The sequence below is a fragment of the Conger conger genome, chromosome 3 (genome assembly GCF_963514075.1).
Source record: "Conger conger chromosome 3, fConCon1.1, whole genome shotgun sequence".
Lineage (NCBI taxonomy): Eukaryota > Metazoa > Chordata > Actinopteri > Anguilliformes > Congridae > Conger > Conger conger.
Window position 1 is genome coordinate 39,777,206 of NC_083762.1, and position 24,831 is coordinate 39,802,036.

Sequence of the window (24,831 nt, forward strand, 5' to 3'; positions counted from 1 at the left end):
CCACCATCAGGGAGAGTTGATGCCAGAGGAAATAATTTGAGCTGTTTTCTCTTCAAAAGGAGTAAAGCAGTCTTTAACCATTTTATTTGTTTGCTTATACTGTTTATCAAACAGTGTCCGCTATGGTACAGATGGCATTTATTACAAGCAGATGGCATTTTCATCCTTTTATCTTGATGCTTGATTTTTAAAAATAAGAAGGTGGCATTCTTTTTAAACTTTGACCGTTGCTTTTTCACAATGTCATTGTGGCAGGATTGGCCGCGTTCAGTGCACTGTGGCTCTTGTGGGTTGAGCAGAGCAGATGTCTGAATACATTCATCCTCCTGCATTAGCAGTGTGGAGACTTGACATGCTTTGCCCACAGAGACATTTATGCAGCTTTAGAAACAGATGGAAATTTAACTGGGCAAGACTTGAGCTGTGACTTGGAATAGATAGTAGTTTACATATTGTTGCAGCAGTCACATGCTTTACTGTATGTTATATAAAGCCTGTATGCTTTCATTCTGATTTACATGCATATTCAGGTGACTAATATTACAAAGTATTTCATTCTTGTGTGTGGTATTGTATTAGACAATATTTATTTTCCTCTCATTCTACCCATCTTTTTTAATTTCATGTTCCTTGGTTGAAATAGCTAGTTGTGCTATAATGTCATGTCTCCAGTTTGAAATGCTTCACCATCAAAGTCATTTGTGATCCCTATCTCCACTTTTGAGTAATGGGCTTTAATCTGTGCAATAATTCAGAGTGTGACTGTATCTTGTTAACCCTAAACTAATATGACAGATATCCAAGCAAATTTTCAAGAAGACACATGAGTAATCAATCTCTCATTCATGTGTAGCTACTCAACATTAAGAAGGAGCAGAACCTAGTGATTCATTAAAAATGTAAAAGCAAGTGAAGGCTTGATGATGGTGGCAATCCATATAAATCAAACTTGGTCCGAGAGATCCTTCATAAAATATGAGCTGTTTCTTAAAAAGCAGTTACTCAAGTGTTATGATCAGGTAAACACAAGATGGTTCATAAGCTCAAGTCCAGGGTTTGAGGTGCTGACTGCATTAGAATTCTTTAAAAGGTTTCACTATTTTCTTACCTAGTTGCTACTCTCACAATTCATTATTCAGTGAAATTGGATACCCTTCTCTTTATAGCACTGCTGGCTTGACAGTCTCAACACTGATTTGAGCCAGCCCTCCAATCCCTGTATTGCAAATGCAAACACAAGCAAAGCCTTTAAATTCTCCCACTATTCCTCTCTCAATGATTTAGATTTATGCATCTGAGAAATTCCAAGTTTCCTTTGCCTGCATTGTCTGTCAAGACATATGGAAAGATCCATAATTCATGTCTTCCAATGAAATGTGCTGAGGCAACAGGAAGCCAAACGTGCGACTACAGTGCTATTAATAAGCTACGAGACTTTGGTGGTCTGTCAGAGCTCATTAAATTCAGTAAGGTAAGCACCTTCTCAATTACAGTGTACCAGCAAGCAATACATTTACAAAGTCAGAATCATTTATTGATTTACATGACTGGTAGCAAACACTCAAGAGGGAAATTCTACTTTTGTTCAGACAGCTCAACAGACAGTAAATATAATTAATTAAATAATAATTGTAAATCGCATTATATTAGTAGTTAATGAATACATATTGTGTGAGAAATTCTGGGAAATATAGAAAAGGTCGGCACAGATTTCAATAGTACTGGGATAGGCCCAAATGCATAAAATGCACAAAGCCTGGAAGCTTAAAGGCTATAGTCAGTGCCACTTGCCAAGATCTGTACTTTCAATCTTGCCATGATCCTTGAATATGTTGAGAGCATCCTTAAAGATCTTAGGATCATTGATGAGATCTTGATTACATCTTGAGCTTGATAGAACCCTTAAAGATTTTGATTAGGATCTTTAAAGATCTAGGTTGAGTCCTTAAGGATCTTGATAGGATATATGAAGATATGTGTTGGATATTTAAAGATCTAGGTGGAATCCTGAAGGATCTTGTTAGCCTCTTTAAAGATCTTCTGAGAATCCATACAGATCTTAAAATGATCTTAATTGACTTTAATAAAAAATGTCAAGGTCTTAATAAGATTTGGAAAATGTAATTTTCTTGGTAGGTTCCTTGGTAGGTTCCTATTAAAGGCACCATTGAAGAATTGAGGGATTGTGGTCAAATAGTGCAGGTAGCAAAGGTATTAACATGATAAAGTGCAGTCCATGCGTTTTAGACAGTGGTACAATGCCTGTTCTTTTGGATATGTACTCCAGCCCATTGGAATTTAAATGAAACAATAAATATTGTGTCATTTTTAGTCCTTCCATTTTAGCAGCCTCTCAGCTGCTTCTGAATAGTCAGAATCCATCAATTTCTTCCTTAATAAAGGTATAAGAATACAGTATCTGGTCTTTCATTATCTAGGATTGATTCTAGGGTTTGATTGCCTTTGGAGTCTGTTATTGTCAATATGAGGGCCAGAGTTATGCCAATGATGCCATTATGAGGAAGGGACACAGGCCAAACAATAGGATTACGGAAACAAACTATTTCCAACATCATTAAGAAGAAAGAGAGAACTGGTGTATGTTTTGTATCATTGATCTGCTGTGGGATGAAGCAATGCCCAATGAGTTTGGAGGCATTTGATTGAATTTGAGCAGACAAGATTTAATTCCTGTGCTACTATCAGCAGTTATATTATCAGTGAAGGCAAGTGAGCCAGCACCTGTGACAGCTATACATGCCCAAACTATAACACCCCCACCACCATGTTTCACAGATAAGGGGGGTTCTTGAGTTCTTGGTCAGTTCCTTTTATCATTCTGATACAAGACAATCTTGGTTCTCTTCTGTTCACAAGATCTTTTTCCAAAACCCTGCAGGCTCATTTAGGTACTGTTTATCAAACCTGGCCATCCTGTTTTAGCAGCCGGCTAGTGATTTGCATCTTACATTGTAGCCTCTACACTCACTGACACATCCACACCTGCCTCCTGAAGAGTGTTTCTGATCTGTCGGACAGGTGTTTGGGGATTTTTCTCCATTATGGTGGGAATTTTTAGGTCATCAACTGTAGAAGTCTTCATTGGCCTGCCAGACCCTTTGTCATTGCTGAGTTTACCAGTGCACTCTTTCTTCTAAATCATTTTCCAAACAGTTTATTTTGGTAGTTTCGCTAGTTTCTCTGACCCATAGCGGCTTCCTTGACTGTCATTGGCACAACTCTGGTTGTTGACAAACACCAAGGACAGATTCCAAAGGCAATCAAAAGCCTAGAATCAAGACTAGACACTGAAAGCTTTCTTATACATACACTAAGGACGGGACTAAATCCACCTGACTAATCAGAAAAAGCTGAGAAGCCAACTGTCCAATTACTTTTGGTAATTAAATCAAGGGGCCATGTATAAAAAGGGATGTAATTCCTTCAAGGATCACCCAATGGATGTTTGTAAATACCTTCAAATTAATGGTGACAGTCTGCAGTTTAACCTCATATTTATTGTTTCATTCTAAATCTAATGTGCTGGAGTACATAGCAAAAAGAACATAAATTATACCACTGTCCAAATACTTATGTGCATAATTTATGCACATCATTTATGCATTTATTACCTTGTGGTTCAAAGCATTGTAACTTAACCACTAATTTTTTACAATGTTTGTGCAGTGTCCAGTAATTCATTTTGCTTAAATCCACCATCTACCAAATGAAATATGTCTTTTAATAATATTCAGCTTGATCAGGTGAATTTGGATTTTGATTCAAAGGAAACCATAAAATCACTGCTCATTGCTCTCCCTTGTGCAAAAAAAACAGAACCTTAGTTGGAGACATGTACTTGAGAAAGTCTTTCAAAAGGAAATATAAATGAACGTCAAAAATGTTGCTCTTGATCATACTGAAACAGGACTGGGTTTATTTTTTAATCATTGAGGGATTTTCGAAGAATATGCCCAACATTTATGGAGTCATTAACCCTGATCATTTATACCTCGATAGTTAGCATGACATGATAAAAATGATTTGTATAATTACTCTGATCAAACTAAGTCTGGATGCGCTTGTTCACACACTACAATAAGTAATTTTTTATTTAGCGTTCTGTGCGTTCTTAGCGTTCTCTCTTTTCTCAAATCTTGACCAAGGTGAGATTGACATTTTAACATCGGGACAAAGAAAGTTATTATTTACACCTCAGAATGAGGATCATCACTTGAAATAGGGATTACACTGGTAATCCGTAACTGGACAAATGCGCAGAGACGTTGCCTTTCAAATCATCTTCATCAGTGCAAATAACCTGCCCCTCCCCCTCGCCTGCTATTGCTGCTGTGCCTTTGAGCAAGGTGCTTTACCTGCATTGCACCAGTAATATCCAAATATATAAACAAGTGCTATAGCTGCTGAGCCATTTTTTTTTATATTGTTGATTATTAATCCAATATTAATGTAGAAAGATACTATAACCAGTGGTTATTTTCTTTCCAAAATATAATTACTAGGATTTTAAGATTGAAATAAACCTCAGATTCAAGACATGCAAAAAGACTAATAAGTCCTCACCGACATCAATATTATTTTAGGAAGGTAAACTTGAATGTTACATTGTGAACTTATATACTTATAAGAGTTATATTTAAACAAAATAGCAAACAGACTTACAAACATTTGTGTGGTTTTCATTTCATTAACCAGATGTCCATATGTTATTTTTGGGACCGAAAATATCAGATCAGGACGGATTTCTAAATTCCTGAAAATGTCTGGTTAGGTCTTGCACCTTCCGAAGACCAAATATAAACAAACAAATAACCTAGTGTTATGTTCATAACACCCAGTCCACTTTTTGATATCCAATATATTATATTGTTGGGGAAATATCTACTTATTAAACATATATCAGTCTCATAAATTAACTTACCTTTCATTTCATTATTAATTAAAATTCCAGTATCAACAGTAAGATCAATTAGATTGATAATTAATAATGAAGTTTGATTAATAGTCAAAGTATCACTAACACTAACAATCTATATTTGTTTGAAGGCTAGAGGTCTATAAGTCAACCTCTAGTAAATCAACATCCATCCCATCCATCCATCCATCATCTTAACCTGCTTATCCTGAACAGGGTCGCAGGGGGGCTGGAGCCTATCCCAGCATACATTGGGCGAAAGGCAGGAATACACCCTGGACAGGTCGCCAGTCCATCTCAGGGCACTCACACACTCATACCTATGGGCAATTTAGACTCTCCAATCAGCCTAACCTGCATGTCTTTGGACTGTGGGAGGAAAACGGAGTACCCGGAGGAAACCCACGCAGACACGGGGAGAACATGCAAATTCCACACAGAGAGGCCCCGGCTGACAGGGATTCGAACCCAGGACCTCCTTGCTGTGAGGCGGCAGTGCTACCCACTGCACCATCCATGCCGCCTAGTAAATCAACATGGGCAACTATATTCGAACAAAAAACTATGAATGACTTACAAAGCTCAGCGCTATTGTTACTCTAAGGAGGGAGTTGCGGGAGAGTGAGTGTGTGTGTGTCTACATGTCTATGCGTGCGGAGATGTCGAGTGTGCCTGTGCACGTGATGGCCTGTCCGTCAGTGAGCTGGCCAATAGGAAAGGAAGGAGTGAGTGTACGTATGTTGGGGACGTATGTTGCAGTGCATCCAAAGATAGTGGTGAGTGTCGTACGCGAGCATGGGCATGTGCATGTGTCTAATAGTGTTCGCACACAAGTGCGTGTTCAGCTGACATGGGGAGATTTTAACAGAGGAACAATGGAATGGTGTGATCAAAGTCTGCGTCTATGCTGACTGGGGCAGCTTAGACGTGACTTAGACAAGTTAGACCGATAACTACGAATGATCACAGCTTCTGACTGTATGCACCTTAAGATGATTCAAAATTATGCATGCAGGTGTAAGACAGCAGGAGAAGAAAGTAACAGGAGGACGCTTGCACAGTTTCCCTCGCCTAAATTCTATTCTATTAATAGTTGCTGACACAATCACACACAGTTATCAAACAATAACTTTGTTAGTTACAGATACAATTATTTCTGAGTCACTGTGAAATTTAAATGAGCTACATTATGCCCAGATAAAATGGAACAGCCTGTTCTTACTTTGATGTGACAGGAAGGGAGTCCCTGCAGCATCCTGCTTGGAGCTCTTGAGTCTTTTACTCCCAAATGTACATAAAGAGTTTGGTAGACTGATCTTCAGAAGGAAAGAGGTCCGACAGTCTTTTCCGATTTGTGTGCAAAAATACACTCAGTGATCACTTTATTTGGTATTTATTAAACTTATTTTTTGATAAGAATTGTGACAAAGATGTCCTCACACATATAGCCATGTTCCTAAATCAGAAATGTTGCCACTCTTTAGGAACTGGAGAAGAATGCTTATTGGTCTTCTACTGCTGTAGCCCATCCATTCGAGGTTCCGATGTGTTGTGTGTTCAGGGATGCTCTTCTGCATACCACTGTTGTGACACATGGTTATTTGAGTTACTGTTGCCTTCTTGCCTGCTAGAACCAGTCTGGCCATTCTCCTCCGACCTCCCTCATAAACAAGGCATTTTTGGCCTACAGAACTGCCACTCGCTGTATTTGTTTTTCTTGCACCATTCTCTGCAAACCTTAGAGACTGTTGTGTGTGGAAAATCCCAGGAGATCAGCAGTTTCTGAGATACTCAAACCACCCAGTCTGGCACCAACAATCATTCCATCTTCATTAATTGTTAGTCTGATCAACAACTCTTGACCACGTCTGCGTGCTTCTATGCATTGAGGTGGTGGCGGATTGGCGGATTAGATATCTGCATTAGCGTGCTGGTGTATAGGTCAACCAAATAAAGTGGTCACTGAGTGTAGATGAGCTCAGGAATTTGTCGGTCTTCTCATTGAGTTCCATTGTGAGAACATGGATTACTTGGTTTTACCAGGTGGAGACTTTGTTACAAGGCTGAGCTACAGAAGTTGATCAGGCTACGGAATTCAGACCTAATGCAGAAGTGAGATTCGGCAGAGTTTTCTTCTATTGTGTGTGGGGAAGAGACCCGTAGATTCCACAAAGTCCAATTAATATTATACCTCACACATGTCGCTACAGTAACAGTAGATAGCTACTGGGTGACGTCCATTTCAGGATGTAGCCATGATGCTGTAAGATGGTTAGCTGGCTGCACTGAAAACGGCCATGTAGCTTAAAGGGGTTTTGTGGTTTGTGTTTGATATGAGCTCAAAATTAGCTCAGTGGATTGCATAGTACCTACAATAGGAAAAGACTCATGGCTGTCATCTTTGCCATGGGTGTTTGCAGAAAATATTAAACCTGGGATGCCAATAATTGAGTAACCTGTTTTTGGGGCAATAAATAAAAAGACTGGTTGATTCCATTGAATCATTAATAAAGTGCACTACTTTATGCATGCTAGAAAATAAAGCTTATGTCAATAACTATTGTTTTTTAGTTTACATCACTTTTTGTGCATATTCATCAAGGGTGCCAATAATTCTGGAACCCACTGTATAAGCCAACATTATATAAATATTATGTTTGATCTCAGATTTAGTCTCAGATTAATTCATAACGGCTAATGAAATTCAACATTTATTCATATGCAGGCAAATGTGCTCAATTTCATTACGAAATGTAAGATTCACTCTCAGTTTGTACTTAACACGTCCTCTTGCTCTGTCTGTAGGTTTTGTCATTGGGGGCAGACGTGCTGCCTGAATACAAACTCCAGACGCCGCGCATGGACACATTCACTATCTTGCACTACAGCCCATTCAAGGCCGTGTGGGACTGGCTGATCCTGCTGTTGGTCATCTACACGGCCATCTTCACGCCCTACTCGGCTGCCTTCCTGCTCAATGACCTCGAGGAGCAGAAGAGGCGTGAATGTGGTTACTCCTGCAGCCCCCTGAACGTGGTGGACTTAATTGTGGACATCATGTTCATCATCGACATCCTGATAAACTTCCGCACCACCTATGTCAACTTGAACGAGGAGGTAGTGAGCCACCCAGGCAAGATCGCCATCCACTACTTCAAAGGCTGGTTCCTGATCGACATGGTGGCTGCGATACCCTTTGACCTGCTAATATTTGGATCAGGGTCAGACGAGGTAAGCTGCCATTGATACATTCATTTATTTATGCTTCTTGCTCATAGTAGTAGTTACTCAGTCCTCTGGGATGTTTACACAAGACAGCGTCATCTCTGTTATAGTCCTGAGCCACTACAGCTCAACATTTGGAGAAGATGTGTTTGCATTATGGGGCAATGTAATCTGATGAGATGCACCCAATTCTGGCACCTGAATGTTCAACTACTGTGCAGGGCATTGCAAGAAATTCTAGTCACATGAAGCAAAGCTGAAAGGAGACTTGTTACTGTATACTCACTTTATTAGGTAGACCTGCTTGTTAATGCAAATATCAGCCAAACATGTGACAGCAAATAAATGTTTAAAAGCATGCAGACATGGTCAAGAGGTTTGGTCTGTTTTTCAGACCACATGTCAGACCAAACCTCTTAAAGAGTTTCTGATCTGTAGGATAGGTGTTTGGGGGTTTATATTCATTATGGCCAGAATTATTCGGTCATCGACTGTAGTGGTCTTCTTTAGTATACTAGCCCCTTTGCAATTACTGAGCTCACTATTTTGTCTTTCTTCTTAAGGATGTTGCAAACATCCTAGTTTTGGTTTGGCCTATATCTCGGACTGTAGCTTAGTGACTAAGGTACATGACTGGGAACGGGAAGTTTGGTGTTTGAAGCCCTGGTGTGGTCAAGATAATATCTGCACAGCTGTTGGGCCCTTTAGTAAGGCCCTATCCCTGCATTGCCCCAGAGGGAATTGTCCCCTGCTGTCAGCCAAATAACAAAATTATTATTATTATTATTTTTATTATTATTATTATTATTATTTTCTGAAGTGAGGCAGCCTAAATTGTGGCTAAATTGAAGTCGGGCAGCCTATTGCTCCAGGATGGATTGGCCCCTGCTTAAACTGTCGCTTTTGATAAATGCAAAATCTTTCAAAATAATCTGTATGACAATAATCACATCTTAAAAAGCCAAAGTTGGTCATGAAAATACTGATAGCACCAAAATGCTTTGGTACTGGCTGGTGCCAAAATTATTATTGGATTTAAAAATATGGCAGTCAAGGTGTTTTTAAATTTTTTTATTCTTAGTATTATTTTTAATTATGTCACAGGCCGCATATAAAGGGCGGAGCCTGGCTGTATGCGGCCTGCGGGCAGCCAATTGCTCATCCCTGGCTTTGACTTATAGCCTGTGGCTACATCTTACTGCCGAATCGCTTCTGTCCCAGCTCTGAAAGGCTTACAGTATTAAACTGTATAAATGCAGTGTTTTATTCTGAATGGTCCCTGCATTTGAGTCCATTCGTGTGGATAAATGGCTTCCCAAATGGCAATAAATGATGCGGTTAGCCGAGGAGTGAGGTCATGTGTAACTGTGGACCCAGCTTAGATGCACATGGGAGAAAAACACTGGCTGGTTCACAGCCTTGTTTATTTGATAGTGTAGTTTCATCCCTCCAGGGGCTGACTCATGGTGTGCTGCTTGCATACGGACCAATGGAAAAGGCTACGATTTCCAGAAATAATGACTTACTTGCAGGTTTGCAGAGAAAGAAATGAACTGTGACAAACACAAGAGCACTCTGCTGGTTGAAATCATCATGCCTTACTAAGATTATTTATTTATTTATTCATATTAGATTTGAATGTGGTTCCCCCAAAGAGAGCCAGGACCAAGTAGTGGTTAATATGGCCAAATTACTGTAGTTTCTCCACCTAAATATATCTGTTAAAGGATTCATTTAATGGCTACATATTTCAGAATTAAGCCACTGTGACAGGATATGTCTTAAATGATTCACAAAGGCATGCTGTACAGATAGAATTTCAAATTAATGCCGTCTGCACAAAAGTGATTAGTTCAGGGTGTTTCTGAAACTAGAACCAACTTAATCATTGCCTACACATTGATTGTGTTTTTCAGCTTTTCATATCATCATAGAGCTTTCTTCAGATCTCATTAAAAAAAATCAGTGTTACACCCAGCTATGTCTCTAGTCTGTATGCCAGTTTTATAGCCATTGTTGAGAGGTATCTTTGCTGAGAGGCGGTGGTTATTATCTGGTTATAATTTTGTGTTTGTTAGGAATGTGCATATATGTTGCATTCACATCAGTACAACTCACTGTTAGCCTGCCACCCCTTTATCTGTGTTTGCTTTTTCACCTATGCTAGACTTCCCCAGCTCATCTACTGCAGATTAGAACAAACTGACATCTAAAATTCTTTGTAGGTCCTGAGTTCTGTCTCGAGATGTCTGTATACAAGGCTTGCAACATCCAAAGTAATCAACAAGGCCTACACGCATATAGTGTATTTTGTGTTTTTGAGCTTTCCATATTTCGATGTGTGTTCCATGCTGTTTCAAGTCAAATATCACAATTTTACATATGATATGGCATATGTTTTTCATAATTATAGGATGACCTTAGTAAATATAAACTTCTGAGCCTTCCTCTATGAGACCGAGCCAACAGCCTTTCAACACCTAGCCAACACCTGTTGATCTTCTCAATTAGTTAGTTAGTTATTTATTGGTTATTTTGCTCCTCAATCGCTCTCTTTCCCTCTCCTTCACTATTGTATTCTCTCCACTTAAGTCACACTTTCATCACTGTCCATGTTAACACAGAGTGTGGAGGCGGAGGGGGAATTGGGTCTGGGGACGGGGTTAGGGACTTAATAAAAAAATCTAGATCACTGCACTTTGCAAACGTTTTAGATACTTAATCCAGGAAGAGAATCCTGATGCATGTGGGCCTTCAAGAGGTAATCAGTAAATGATTGGTCTAGAGCGACAATACAATTTGTTTTTTTTTTCCACTACCGCATTTAACCAAGATAAATGCTCAGTGCAGAAAATTCCATTTGTGCGTCTTCTCTAACAAATCTTTCCTAACAAACATGAGTAAAGCTATTTCCCCTATGTCACATTTGAAATATGCTTGTGAGATGCTATCAATGCTGCCCTTTTGTAGAAGCTCTATAAAACGCTTTATACTTTTTGCTGTTAAGTAATTGATGATGATCTTTATCTGTTTGCTTTACTGATCAACTGTTGCAAGTCAGCAGGTGATAATGCATTCATATCACTGACATTTCAAAGCACAGCAGGGGTTCCAGAGAATAGGGGAATGGTATTTTATAGTCAAGCTAGGTCCATTGTGTCAAAGGTCATCCATTATCTTGGCTCAAAAAATATCCTCTCTCAATAGAGGGGACATATTATACTTGGTTTTCCCTAGAGTTTAATAAACAGCACCATCCACAAGCCAGTCACAGAACCCACAATGCCTACACACTTATACATGCTTTGTAACTATGTCAGCCCACATTATGTGGTTAGAAGGTTGGTGTTGCCTGTACTAAAAACACTCTAGAAAATTAAAACAGATGTCATACGTATTACTACTCCAAAATAGTACAGCACACTGACGGCAACATTTTTAACTAGAACAAGGAAACAAAAAGAAAACAAAAATGGTATGACAGTCAGCTCTTAGTGTAAATTTATTTTAGGAATGCTCAGAGCAACCCACTTAAAGGGTAATTACACTCTAGATCACTTTTCTTTTCGCTGTAAACATATTTGCATCTAACTTTAATGTGAAACATTTAAATCGATGGCACTATTTCAACATTTATGAAAGAATAACAATTTGGCATACAATGGGAGAAAAGCTTGTTATGCTGCAATATAAAGTTCGAAAAATGCTTTCTGCAGTCCACTGCAGCCCCGCTCTAATTGTGATGTCAGCGTATCCTTTTCAGGCCACCTCTATGTCATGTAGATATCAATCAGATATACTGTAAATCGGAAAATCGTTGACCCTCACAATTGTTGTGTCTGTTCACTTTTAACGGCTAATTTTTATGTGGTAGAGAGATGAGATACCATTAACCCTATCCACTTTGCCCCCTTGTGGTTGAGTCATTGACGTCTCCAATTATTGTTGTGTTCATATTTATTGAATACAATATAGAATACAAAAACAACGTAATAATAAAAACAGTGGTGCCAGATTGTTAAAAAGACTCAAGCTAGCGAGAACATCAGTTTAGATGTTTAACCGCCACGGTTTACAAACTTGGAGATACTCAAGTTTCACTTATTTTTTTGAAAGTTAAAATTATTTATTTTTCATACAATGGGGCTCACCAACTGAACCACATCGCAAGCCTGTACTGACATTTAGTGAAAAATATGTGGGATTGGATGAGTGGTTATCTACCTGTTTAATCTGTAAAAAAACAATTTACCATTTCTCTACATCAAAAAAATCATGTTCCAATATAAGAACAAAAATATACGATTCAGAAGTAGTTTTTTTCTTAGCTCACTTTTATCACACGTCTGGCCAACATATTTTCGGGTTGGTAGAAATATAAATTTGTTTTGCAAATTATTTAATACAGACATATTTATGGAACCAAATATCCCACCTGGTTATGAAGCTACGACTGTTTTCTGACTATGTTGAAGTTTATTTCATAATCTGTTATGCATTTTCAAGAAAACTATATATTTGCCTGGATTTTACCTACTGTAAGTGAATGTTGTCTTGAACTGCTTCTTGGTGTTGTATAAATGCATTGCTAGTTCAGTACCAAACTAATGTAAAACAGGGTAAGCTTATTGTCCAGGTTTTTCTTTCTAACAAGATATAATGTGTCATATTCAGGTGACGGACAGTTTAGGAACATTGCTGCGTTCACATAGCATAATGAATAAGCAGACGTGCATAAACATGCAACTTGCTGTAGATAAACCTATAATGTTACACTGGCCAACAGGGCTAAGGGCTCTGGTTAGCCTAATTTTGAAATAAAGTTCAATTTTAAATGTCATGCAAGTTGGTTAGAAAGCAGTCGGTGAGTGATCTTTTTTGGAGAGCTTTTTGGACACTTTGGGCATGCTTTATAAAAACATACGTACATATATGCAAATAAAATGTTCTTTATATTTTGTATCAAAGAATCAGTTTTAATATCAAAAATAAGATTTTCTGATCGTTTATGTGTCTGGACAAAAATATATGCACATATGTTGTATTTGGAGAGACTTGGGGACACTTGAGGACCTGGTTGCAGTTTTGGGAATTCGAATGCCTGTTGATATCTTAACCTCTCTGCACAAGTTGACATCAAGTTTCTGCACAAATACAAAGTAGTTCTGGGTTGGTCCTTAACTTAAATATTCAGTGCTAAACTATAAATGTGATTTATTTGTATCTTAGTGTTTCTTTTGTGTACACTGTATGTACATGCACTGACATACATGTTCTGACATTTATAGGCAGTTATTTTCCATAAACACTGAATATATAGTCAAGCAGCTTATTTTGACTGGTCTCTGATGTGCAACTTAGTGACCGGTATGTTAAACAAGTGATCAGCTAACCTGCTACTTTAAAAAAGAGAACTGGTCAACCAAGTCTACAAACATGCCCAGGTGTAATGATGTGGTAATTTCATCCTATCCATCACAAAGCTAACTCGTGTGTTCTACAAAATGTAAAACAATCCAGAATTTGTGACTGAGTGGGTTTTTCTTTACAAGTTCATTATGTCTCTACACAGAGTTACGATTAGCTATCTTCATCAAGCTATGTTTGCTTTACCCAGAATTGACAGATTGATGCTATTTCCAATATGAGTTTCCAAATCATGCTTCCAAATTTTCTCCAATAAATGTTTCAAATCTGTAATGCCTTGCTGAGTCCATGCCATGTCAAACATGGGAAGCATAAAAGCCAATTCTTTGCAACGCTTGCTGTTAGATAGCCAGTCCTTTTGTTTTGTCGTTTGTACTGCTGCCTAAGCTACATATTGTTTGGTCCTCAATCTCTTTATTTCAAGTACGTACATAGTCCGCCATGCTCATATTTGTGCCCACCATTTCATTAATTTGCCACTTCCCACACCCCGTCAATGGATAACAATTTGTGTCACACACAGTCCGTCAGACTGTAACAGGCTGAATACATTTAAAATCAAAGTTGCGACTGGGCAACACTGAGGTGTTGATTCTGTGGTACTTTTTGAGACTGTACCTTTGTGGTATTTAGCAAGTATCCTGCTGTGTCCATCTGGCCCTGTTGGTGAGCTTTGACTTGCAACATATGTTCCACTTGTCCTATGCAGTTAATTTGTGGTTGCCATATGTTGTCATGATTCAACAATGTTCCCATTGCCACATAATTTAATAAATGCCACAAGTAATTTTGTCATTTACTTTGTCACAGATGCACATGCAATTTGGGCACAATCTATTTAGCCTCTTTGGAACTGATTGTCACTAAATTAATAAAATGTAGTCTTCATACCTTCATTCAGCAGACAGACCTATCCATAGCTCCCTTGAAAATAGTAAATAAATAAAATGTAAATTCTCAGATCATCATAGATAATGATCCAATTACTCTTAAAGCATTTGTGCTTGCAAAAATGTAATTAATTGTACTGGATACTCGTTTCATCCGAGTACTCAGCTCAACCCTAGTGTCTAGCCTACGTCTCTTCTGGACTAGTGCATAGTCCAGCCATTTCATGATGCCTAAACTAAATAAATAAATGTGTAAACATGATATAAAGAAATGACTCATCGTAAGTAATTGACTTCCATATACTTTCAAATAATACTTGCATATTTGAAGCTACTTTAAGTACAACAATGCAACCACTGTTTATGCAATACACTGTAAAGCATGGGCTACTACTACCTTTTTCCAGGCTGTAGAATTCTTTGTCTACTGCCTATGCCTGATTTCTGCATTCTGTAATGTACTGTAGTCCACTGCACTACATGACTGTTTACATATAACAGAGAGCTTCAGCAAAGAAAACCTTTGCAGAAAATAGATATGACTGACTGCCTGAATAAAACACAGCTAATAAGAAGTGCACATTTCTGTTTCCTCAGACAACCACTCTGATTGGCCTGTTGAAAACAGCACGGCTCCTACGATTAGTCCGAGTAGCCCGGAAACTGGACCGCTACTCTGAGTACGGCGCGGCTGTATTGATGCTGCTGATGTGCATTTTCGCACTGATTGCCCATTGGCTGGCCTGCATATGGTATGCCATTGGGAACGTGGAGAAGCCATACTTGGAGCATAAGATAGGCTGGCTCGATAACCTGGGTGTATCCATCGGGAAGAGGTACAATTACACCGACCCAAACTCTGGGCCCTCCATCAAGGACAAGTACGTCACTGCACTTTACTTCACCTTCAGCAGCCTCACAAGTGTCGGGTTCGGCAACGTCTCTCCAAACACCAACTCGGAGAAGATCTTCTCCATATGCGTCATGCTGATTGGCTGTAAGTCTTGGCTTCCTGGCCTTTTTCCGTCAGAATGTCATTTTAGTCAGATGTTCTTCAATCTACGGTCACACATCAACCAGCCACTGTGCATCAACACCTGAACCTCAAACCATGACTGTACCCATTAATTACAGCAAGGAATGGTTGCGTACCCTGCTGTGAAATCCAGCTATGCCAGCTTGACCAGCTTGTCTGGGTATGAGCCGGTCACCCAGCTAATGCTATTAGCTTGTCTGAGCTTAGCTGGTTGACCAGCTACCAGCTCTTTCATAGCTTGAGCTGGTCAAACCATAACAAGCTTGGAGCTAGTCTGAACTGGTCAACCAACTACCAAAACCTAGCTTGAGATGTTTTTTCAGCAGGGTAGAATAAGTAGTTGCTTGTATCGATGACTGCAATTTTGCCCTGTACTTCCTTCCTGTGCAGCCCTCATGTACGCCAGCATTTTCGGCAATGTGTCAGCCATCATCCAGCGGCTCTACTCTGGCACGGCCAGATACCACCTGCAGATGCTACGTGTGAAGGAATTCATACGCTTCCACCAGATCCCCAACCCACTGCGCCAGAGACTGGAGGAGTACTTCCAGCATGCGTGGACCTACACCAACGGCATCGACATGAACATGGTACATGTCTTACAGCCGTGAGCCACCCTCCATCTTAACTACAGCCAGTCCCTCAACAGTGGAAGACCTGTACAATGTACAGTGACTGAGCCTGGTATCTTCATTTCTCATTCTGTTCTGTCATTTTCTCTAATTATGTTTTGTCTGTTAACAACTCATGACTTGATTAATAAATTATGCTTTTGAATAGCAAGTGATTATTTTGATATTTTGCTGGGAATAATATAACAATGAATAAGAGAATATTATTCCCTTTAGATTAGGTACAGTGCGTAAGATTAACAATGAACAAGCTTGCAAGGCAAGGCTTATTCTACTGTGTTTGTGTTCAATGTACTTAAAAACACTTTTCTTTTCCATGTTTGCTTCATTTCAAATGGAATGACTTCGCCACTCCGGTAAGAGCAGGAGGTATTATTTTAATTTAAAACTTACTGGGGGAACTTGTTCCTCTCCAAGATACTAGCTGCATCTTCCAAAACTTATTTCTACGATAACTCACAATGCTAATTAATTCTGTAGCTGAATGCATAAGAGCACTTACCTCAGTCATATATTTATTTTAAGCGGAAAATCTTATTCTCATTCTAATTCTTGTTGATGACCTTGTGAATGTATCCAGTGTTGGTACTTATTCATTCAAGGTGTTGCGATAGCTAGAATTTGCCAAAGATTCACTGTTTACTCTTTGTATAATCTGCTGATTTGTGTCAGCACAGATCCACACAGATATCCACACACTTGCATGCCAGGTTTTCATCGATGTCTTGAGCTGAACGCCATGCCAAGGTTCAATAGAAACACTTGCCTGGAGAAAGAAAAATCTGGTATTGTAAAACTGTTAGACCACTTGCCCGATAAACAATTCAGTTCAAATCTCCTTTTGGTACCACTAAGCTAACACTTGTGTGTTAGAAAAAAAGGCATGTTTACATTGCTTTACAGAGACAAAGAAACAAATTATGGAATGTTTGTACAGTAGACTCTTGACCTGTGCCCACATTAGTTAATTTGACATCTTACCACTTTTTAAGAATTCGTTAAAGCCAAATTTAAAAAGCAGACACACAGTGCAGGAAAATGTATGCTTTTAATTTCATTTCATTTCCACAATAATTAACTCTTTATTGACTTTAAAAAAAGGCATATTAACTAATTTTATAGCAGTTAGTAAAACATTGGCTACAAAATGAAATGGTTAATCTAGCTAGCAAGTAAGAACACAGCCTCATTAGCTAGCAGTTTCTGTTTAAGTCATTAGATTGACTTAGTTCAATACTTCACTCATGTAAATGATTGTGAAAACTGAATGTACTGTATTGTCTCATACATTTCAAGTTACAAACCATGGAATAAATAAAAAATACAACTTTTCCAGTCATTATGTTGAATGTAGGGAAGTGCATATACTTTTATTTAAAAATAGTTTGGGCAAGTAGATTTCTTACAAACTTACCGAGCTGGGCAAGTGTGAAACAGCTTTAACATTGAACCCTGCATGTGCATATGTGACCTGCACTGTCAAAATCAGTCGTATTGACTCCAAAATGTGACTGCTGATCTCCTGGGAGATCAAAAGTCTCTAGAGTTTACTCAGAATTGTGCGAAAAAGACCCTTTTAGATGAGATAACCACGCATTACAACAGTGGTATGCAGAAGAGCATCTCTGAGCATCTGGTTAATCATAACATTAATAAACTGATACCGTCTATATAAAACAATGTGTGTACTTGCGTGAACAATTTTATGAGGAACACTTTTGGCTGAGCCATATAAGCCTGCCCTGTCCGTAGTGTCCTGTTAGTAATAGCTTCCCCATCACACTGTCACATGGGAGCAGCATTACTTTGTCACTGTATGCAGAAACGGATTTAGTATATGACTCGTAGCCTATCAAGTTTTTATGAAAATGGAAGTAATTACACTCACAAAAACCAAAGCTGCAAGTAATTTCTTATTTATTTGTCATGTCACTGTTCTGAACATTGTGAGCTAACTTGGTGTTCGGAGCACAGTGAGTCTACATTACCGACACTGGGCGAATGAAATTCCAGGGCTATAACTTGTTATCTCATGTATAAACCCATTTTAAAGCTATATTTTTACTCTGAATATTTACTCTTGACATTTAGACATACAGCCCATGAAAGCGAATACATTAACATTTACCCACGAACGTAGCTGATGTGTTTTTTTGTGAACTGGCTATGCCGTCAAATCAATGCTCAACAATTACTTTGACTTTGGCAACTTGCATGTAAAAGCTTAAAAACTATATTTTCACTCTGAATTTGGCATTAAGACATGTAGATTATGAAAGCCAAGATACCATTCTACAAAATGAAGATGAAAGCCTAAAACAGCCAAAAATGAACATTCTTACATAAACATTGATTCATGTGAAATTGGCCGTCACGATTTACGACTGATTATGATAGAATTGTTCACATATTAACTTGCGTGTGGCTGACCATGGTTGCTTTTGCACGGCTGAATGAGGTCAGTGCAGTCAAACCTGCTGCCATTACTTTTTGATTCTGCTGTGCAAGACTGAATAAATTGTGCATCTGAACAATGCCAAGGTTTTAAATATGTAGGTTATGGATGTGTGGGCTTCAGAGAGATACTTGCCATATGCACTTGAAAAATGCACTTCAAATGCCACCAGACCTTTCCTTTTCAAATCTTTTCACCATTGCTTATTGTCAAAAGAAAAGTTTCCATTACAGACACCAGTGCATTCTAAAACCCTGAATAGAATCTATCATTGTTTAAACACAAATGCAAAATGTACCATTTGGTGACAGGTTCTATTTTTTATCTGCCAAGTCAGAAAATGTGTCACATACAAACTGTATTTATTGATTTGTAAAAGTTTATTCCAGATGATTTGATCCTCATAGGGGTAAGTTTTTTGTTATGATTTAGATGATTTAATATTGCAATTCAGATATACTGTATTACACACAATTAACAAGCTCCATGTGACTGTTTACTCATAACCAACCAATTAACTCACAACTATGCATAAAACTCTAGTAAGAAAGAGTTAAGACAACCTCCCTTATAGCAATACGTTACAAAATTACAGAATACGAAAACAACTTTTGAATAAACTAAACTTGTTTCAGACTAGGTTTCATTAGGTACCACATTGTATGCAAAATTCCAACACTACAATCTAACATAGCCGGGATAACTCCTGAAATATTTAAATCATTTCACTTCCCAAACAATGATTCTCACAAAAGCACATTCTGTGTTGAAGCACCTGTAGGTGTTTGTGTGGGTTTTCCCTTGTGCACTTGAGTGGGTAAATAAGCAATTAACTGATTCTTGTTGCCTCACTTTAGAAATCCATCCAAATATATATTTGGATTACAATTTGGATTGTTATTTGAAAGAGTGAATACCATGTCAGCTACAGTCAAATATTACTTACCAAAAATCTGGAATATGGGCATGAGCCAGCAATGACCATGAGTACATTACCAGAACATAGTTAGCCTGAAGTCAGGATACTGTAGGTTTAACTCAGTTGAGGTTCCTCTGATGACCCCTCTGTTGGTTATTGGGAGAATAGTATGTTGCTGTCATTCATGCTCTTATCAAGAAATGTTGCTAAGATGGTATAAATGTTAGGGCTAATGAAATAATTAAGACCAGAAGTTGGCATGAAAACCAGAAATAGATATGGCCCTCCTTACCCACCTCTTATAAAAAGGGTAATCATGTGATGAATCCCTGCTGGATGCAATGTAGTTGTTTAAAATTTTTGTAAAGGAAAAAAACTGACAACCGGCAAAAAATCCAGTGTTTTTGAACTGCCTGTGCAAGGTTTCCAAATCTCAAGAAAAGCCCATCACCCTGACTGCAAATGTGGAGGTTACCTCGTATGAATCTCACATCCCTGGTGGCTGCCGCTTCTGCTTCAACCTTGTGGTTTGCAGGTCTTAAAGGGCTTTCCAGAGTGCCTGCAGGCTGACATCTGCCTGCACCTCAACAAAAGCCTGCTGCAGCAATGCAAGGCCTTCCGGGGGGCGACCAAGGGCTGCCTGCGCGCCCTGGCCATGCGGTTTAAGACCACCCACGCCCCTCCTGGTGACACACTGGTGCACGGTGGGGATGTCCTCACTGCGCTCTACTTCCTGTCCCGTGGGTCCATCGAGATTCTGAAGGACGACATTGTGGTGGCGATTTTGGGTAAGCCCTTTCTCACGCCTTTGGTAGTCCTTTCTGGAGATAGTTGTGGTTCATCTCCCTTTATCAGACCATTCAGCCATGCAGTTGTTTCATGAGTAATAATAATGATAGTATCTGACCATTATTTTTAACTCTGTGTTCCGAAACAATGAAGTATCTTCCATACTTCAGATTTTAATTGCATCTCATTTTGCACTTCTAATCCTGGCTATATGGTTCTTTTATTCCACTTGGATCACAGCCATGGAAAAGCTGCCTGTTAATGTTGTTATATAAACACACTGTTTAAGTGCAGATGGAAAGATTTGTTCTGAAATTACGCTAATGTTGTGTAAATATTGTACTTTGTATGACTGATGCTTCCAAATGCACACAGCTGGAACATGAATATTTCAATCTGCCTCATGTTTGATTGTGCATTCTTAATTGAACTTGTCATTAAAACCGAGAATGTCAGGAATGATAAATTATCACAGTTTGTGCACACAGTTATTAGCTGGAGCTAAGTGAACCTAGTCCTTTGGGGTCTGTGGAGAGCTGCATATGTGACAGATACACTTTGCTAATATGGGAAGAAGGAGATTAACTAAGGGAAAAGGTATGTGTTCCCCAGTGAAAAGCTGTGATGCAGCCTAGCAGGTTTCAGGGCGGGGGAGGGGGGATATATAAACAAAGATCTCTCAAGCTGAAAGCAGATTTACTCACATGTAAAAAATAAAAAGCTAACCACTCTTGGTGCTGGTGGAGGGGGTGTATGGGGGCAGCGAAAAGAGCAAGCTGGTATACAGCCACATCTCCCAGTTCCCCTCCTGCTGCTCGTGTGTATGTACCCGCCACATTTAACATGTTGTTTAGTCAACAGAATTTTCAGGAAGCCGCCGCGGTTCTGTTAGCACCAGGCTCACATATTGCTCGTTAGACGGCTCACCCTACTGTTGGATGACTGCTTTACTCCTACTCCCACGGTTGAGGGGCAGAGAGAGAACACTCAGGGCCTGCCATTTAAAGTATTAGCAGTTCGTCGGGCTAATGGGGAGGCACGACATTTTTATTAGGCGGCCTCTCGTGGAAAAACCTGGCATCTTCACAGAACGCTGCGTAACAACTGCCACTGCATAGCTCTGCAGCAGGTCTTTTTTTAGAAGAAGGCAGGAGCGAAGAGGTGGAGAGATGAGGAGAGGGAAAGATTTTGGATCTTTTATTACTTCTGCTTAATTGTCAGCTCTCTGCGAAGAGGTGCAAGAGAGGACAGCAGCGGCAGCAGCTGCAGCTGCTACTCCGCAGTGTTATTGACAACTCCAGGATGTAATTAGGGGATATCTCTCCCGTCTGTGTCACACAGAGAGGCAGGCAGGTGTAGCGGGCTAAGCCTTATTTAAACGGCCCATTTTTCACAGAATGAATAGGCTTTGGCGAGGCTACTGATGTAATGGGGTCAGGTAGAACCTGCAAATCGCAAGCACAACATTGCCCAGTGACGCAAAGGGATTATTCTTTTCGGAAAAAGTTACACAGCGGATCTTTTTTTTTTTTGCATTCATAAATGTAATTAATTAATTGTATTTATATATAAAACTGATAGGAGAGCACCAGCTCTCCGCAAAGCTGCAAATTGTAGCCAGAATGCGCCTAGCTCATACGCAAACTCGTGTTTGTTTCCAATAAAACTGCCCGTAAAAGAATCTGTGGCCGGAACTAGCCCCTCAGAGGTTGACTTCCTTTCCGTTGGGTAAATCCCAGAAGGTTGGTGGTTCAAGCCCCGGTGTAGCCATGATAAGTTCTACACAGCCGTTGGGCCCTTGAGCAAGGCACTTAAGCCCACATTGTCCCCTGCTTAGTCTAATCAACTGTAAATCCTTTTGATAAAAACAGAATTACTTAAATGTAATAATGTAAGTGGTAGTGCAAGGCTCTTTTTCCTTACACACACGCATGTTGCGCTGACCTGAGTCTCTCCTGTGCTGTAGTGGTGCTGCAGTATATGCCAGGTGTGAAGCTTTGATGATGAGGGGCCCTACGGTCACTCTATGTAGGTCAGATCGTACTCATGCTGCTGCCTGGCCTTGTACAAATGGAAAAGCCAACCATGACAAGACACTGGCACCAGCAAAAACTTGAGCTGTATAATATTCCCTTTAGACTGCAGGTATAAAGTTCCATTGGAAGTCTCCCTGCTTTAGGGCACAGGGCTTCCTGCAACTGTGTCTTTCAGAGTAGTCTGTATTGTAATAGTCACTGTATTAGAGAACCACACTAGCAGTGATAATGCTCACAGAGAGCCACACTGGTACTGATAATGCTCACAGAGAGAGCCACACTGGTACTGATAATGCTCACAGAGAGAGCCACACTGATACTGATAATGCTCACATAGAGAGCCACACTGGTACTGATAATGCTCACAGAGAGAGCCACACTGATACTGATAATGCTCACATAGAGAGCCACACTGGTACTGATAATGCTCACAGAGAGAATCACACTGGTACTGATAATGCTCACATAAATAACCAGACTGGTACTAATAATGCTCAGAGAAAACCGCACTGGTACTGATAATGTTCAGAGAGAGAAACCACACTGCTGTTGCCTGCAGACAGATTTGTATCAGGTGTCATACTGCACACTGTGGGGACCCTGCCTGAACTCTGCTCTCCTTTCCAGGAAAAAATGATATCTTTGGGGAAATGATCCATCTCTATGCTAAGCCTGGGAAGTCTAACGCAGACGTTAGAGCACTGAGCTACTGCGACCTACACACAATCCAGAGGGAGGAACTTCTGGAAGTGCTGGACATGTATCCAGAGTTTGCTGACCACTTCTTGACCAACCTGGAGCTCACGTTCAATCTGAGAGACATTAATGCAAAAGTATGTTCATAAAGAGACATTTTTCATCAAGTTTCAGGCTTCCCCTGACACAGCACTGTTTTGACCCAATATAGTAAATGCATATAGCAGTGGTCCTCACTCTTGGTGATACAGAACCACAGGGTGTGCTGGTTTTTGTAGTTACTTAGAACTTAATTGATCAAATAAAGCAGTTCCAGGACCAGGAGTAAAGACCAGTGGCATATAGGAACCTATAGGAGTGGCCTAGACCATACTGCACACTTTTTTATACATTGAATACTGCACCGTCCATGGTTTAGGATTATATCATAAATTAATGACATGTATGTGTCTTCAGTATTGTGGTGTATGTAATGACGCTGCGTATTTGTGCTTGTGCAGACTAGCTATTCACAAGCAAGCGATTCAGATGGGGAAGACTTTAAATGTAGAAGGAGAATTTCCTTTAGACGAAAATCCTCTTCAGGTTGGTTACACTTCATTGTATTTTTTATTTTACTGTGATGGAATATTCAATGACAGAATTAAACACAAAATCAGTGGTTAATATGTTAAGAGTGAAGCAAAACCAAGGAAAATCAAGACTGCAGTCACACGCAAGCCCTCACCTTCACAACAAATATTTATTTCTGAAATATGACAGCTATCTAGCTACCAATATAAATGATAGTTCTGCAGGTACAGCAGGAATTAACGTGGACAATCATACTACTATTAATTATGAAAAATGTATAATGCTTAAGTGATTTACCACTCCATTACAGACACACACAGGCAACCGCTGTCCTAGTCATTGCTCAGTGTAAAGGAGCCAAGCTCTCTGGAGTGCAGTTTACCCGTTATTGATATTTCGCACCGAATGTCCTTCCCTGCAGAAGCTTGTGTTGCAGTGAGCCTTTCACCGACTCTGTTTCACAGGCGGGAAGAGCAAGGAGGCGGAGAATGACGCCGATAAGGAGAAGCAGCTGTACCCGTCTTCAAAGAGCACATCAGAGGAAAAGAAAGACTCCGCCGAGGAGGAGAGGCCCCTATGCTCGGGGATCATGGGATACCCCTCAGTGCGGGACCACACCCTGGGACTCGATCTCGATGACAACAAGACCGTCCCGGCAAGAGACAGCTTGGCCCAGAGTGTGTCTTTCAAAGGTTTCTGTTTTAGTACTTAGACTTCAAGTCACTGCTCCTGAAGGGCTTGGGGTGCCTTATAACATTCATACTCACCTGTACACATACATTTAAAATTAAAATGATTTATTTGCTTATCAGATACAAAAAGACCCATAGGAAGCAGTCTATAGGGTTGCTGCAATAAAAATTAAGATAGGGAGGCCATGGTTTAGGCAAAAGATTTAGGCAAAGATATTAAAAAAAACTATTATTTGTGTCATAAAGCTGCACCAGTTACAGATATCAAGCTGTGGTTTCTCCACTGCTAGCACTTTCTATGGCTTTTGTCATGCGCTTTATCGTGATGGGTGGTGATTCGGAAACTCAACTTTAGTCCCATCACAGCCAGATTAGACTCAGTGAGCCTGTCTGTATGTGATGCTACTCCTGTCCGTGGGGCTGAAGTATGCGCAGGGTGTGAGCGCCAGTGACAAATGACACTAGCCAAAATGGAGAAGCGGCCCTCTTAAATCTTTTAAGGCAGACATTGGATGGCTTGAATTG

General features: G+C 39.7%; 1 protein-coding gene across 1 annotated transcript in view; it reads left to right on the top strand.

Moving 5' to 3' along the window:
- LOC133123472 (potassium voltage-gated channel subfamily H member 7-like) overlaps positions 1 to 24,831 on the top strand; it is a 99,424-nt gene that overhangs the window by 64,032 nt on the left and 10,561 nt on the right. The window contains exons 6-12 of the mRNA XM_061233938.1: positions 7,742 to 8,167; positions 15,076 to 15,475; positions 15,905 to 16,104; positions 20,056 to 20,308; positions 22,973 to 23,178; positions 23,542 to 23,626; positions 24,079 to 24,291. Coding sequence (XP_061089922.1) covers positions 7,742 to 8,167; positions 15,076 to 15,475; positions 15,905 to 16,104; positions 20,056 to 20,308; positions 22,973 to 23,178; positions 23,542 to 23,626; positions 24,079 to 24,291 — 1,783 coding nt within the window. The remainder of the gene's footprint in view (positions 1 to 7,741; positions 8,168 to 15,075; positions 15,476 to 15,904; positions 16,105 to 20,055; positions 20,309 to 22,972; positions 23,179 to 23,541; positions 23,627 to 24,078; positions 24,292 to 24,831) is intronic.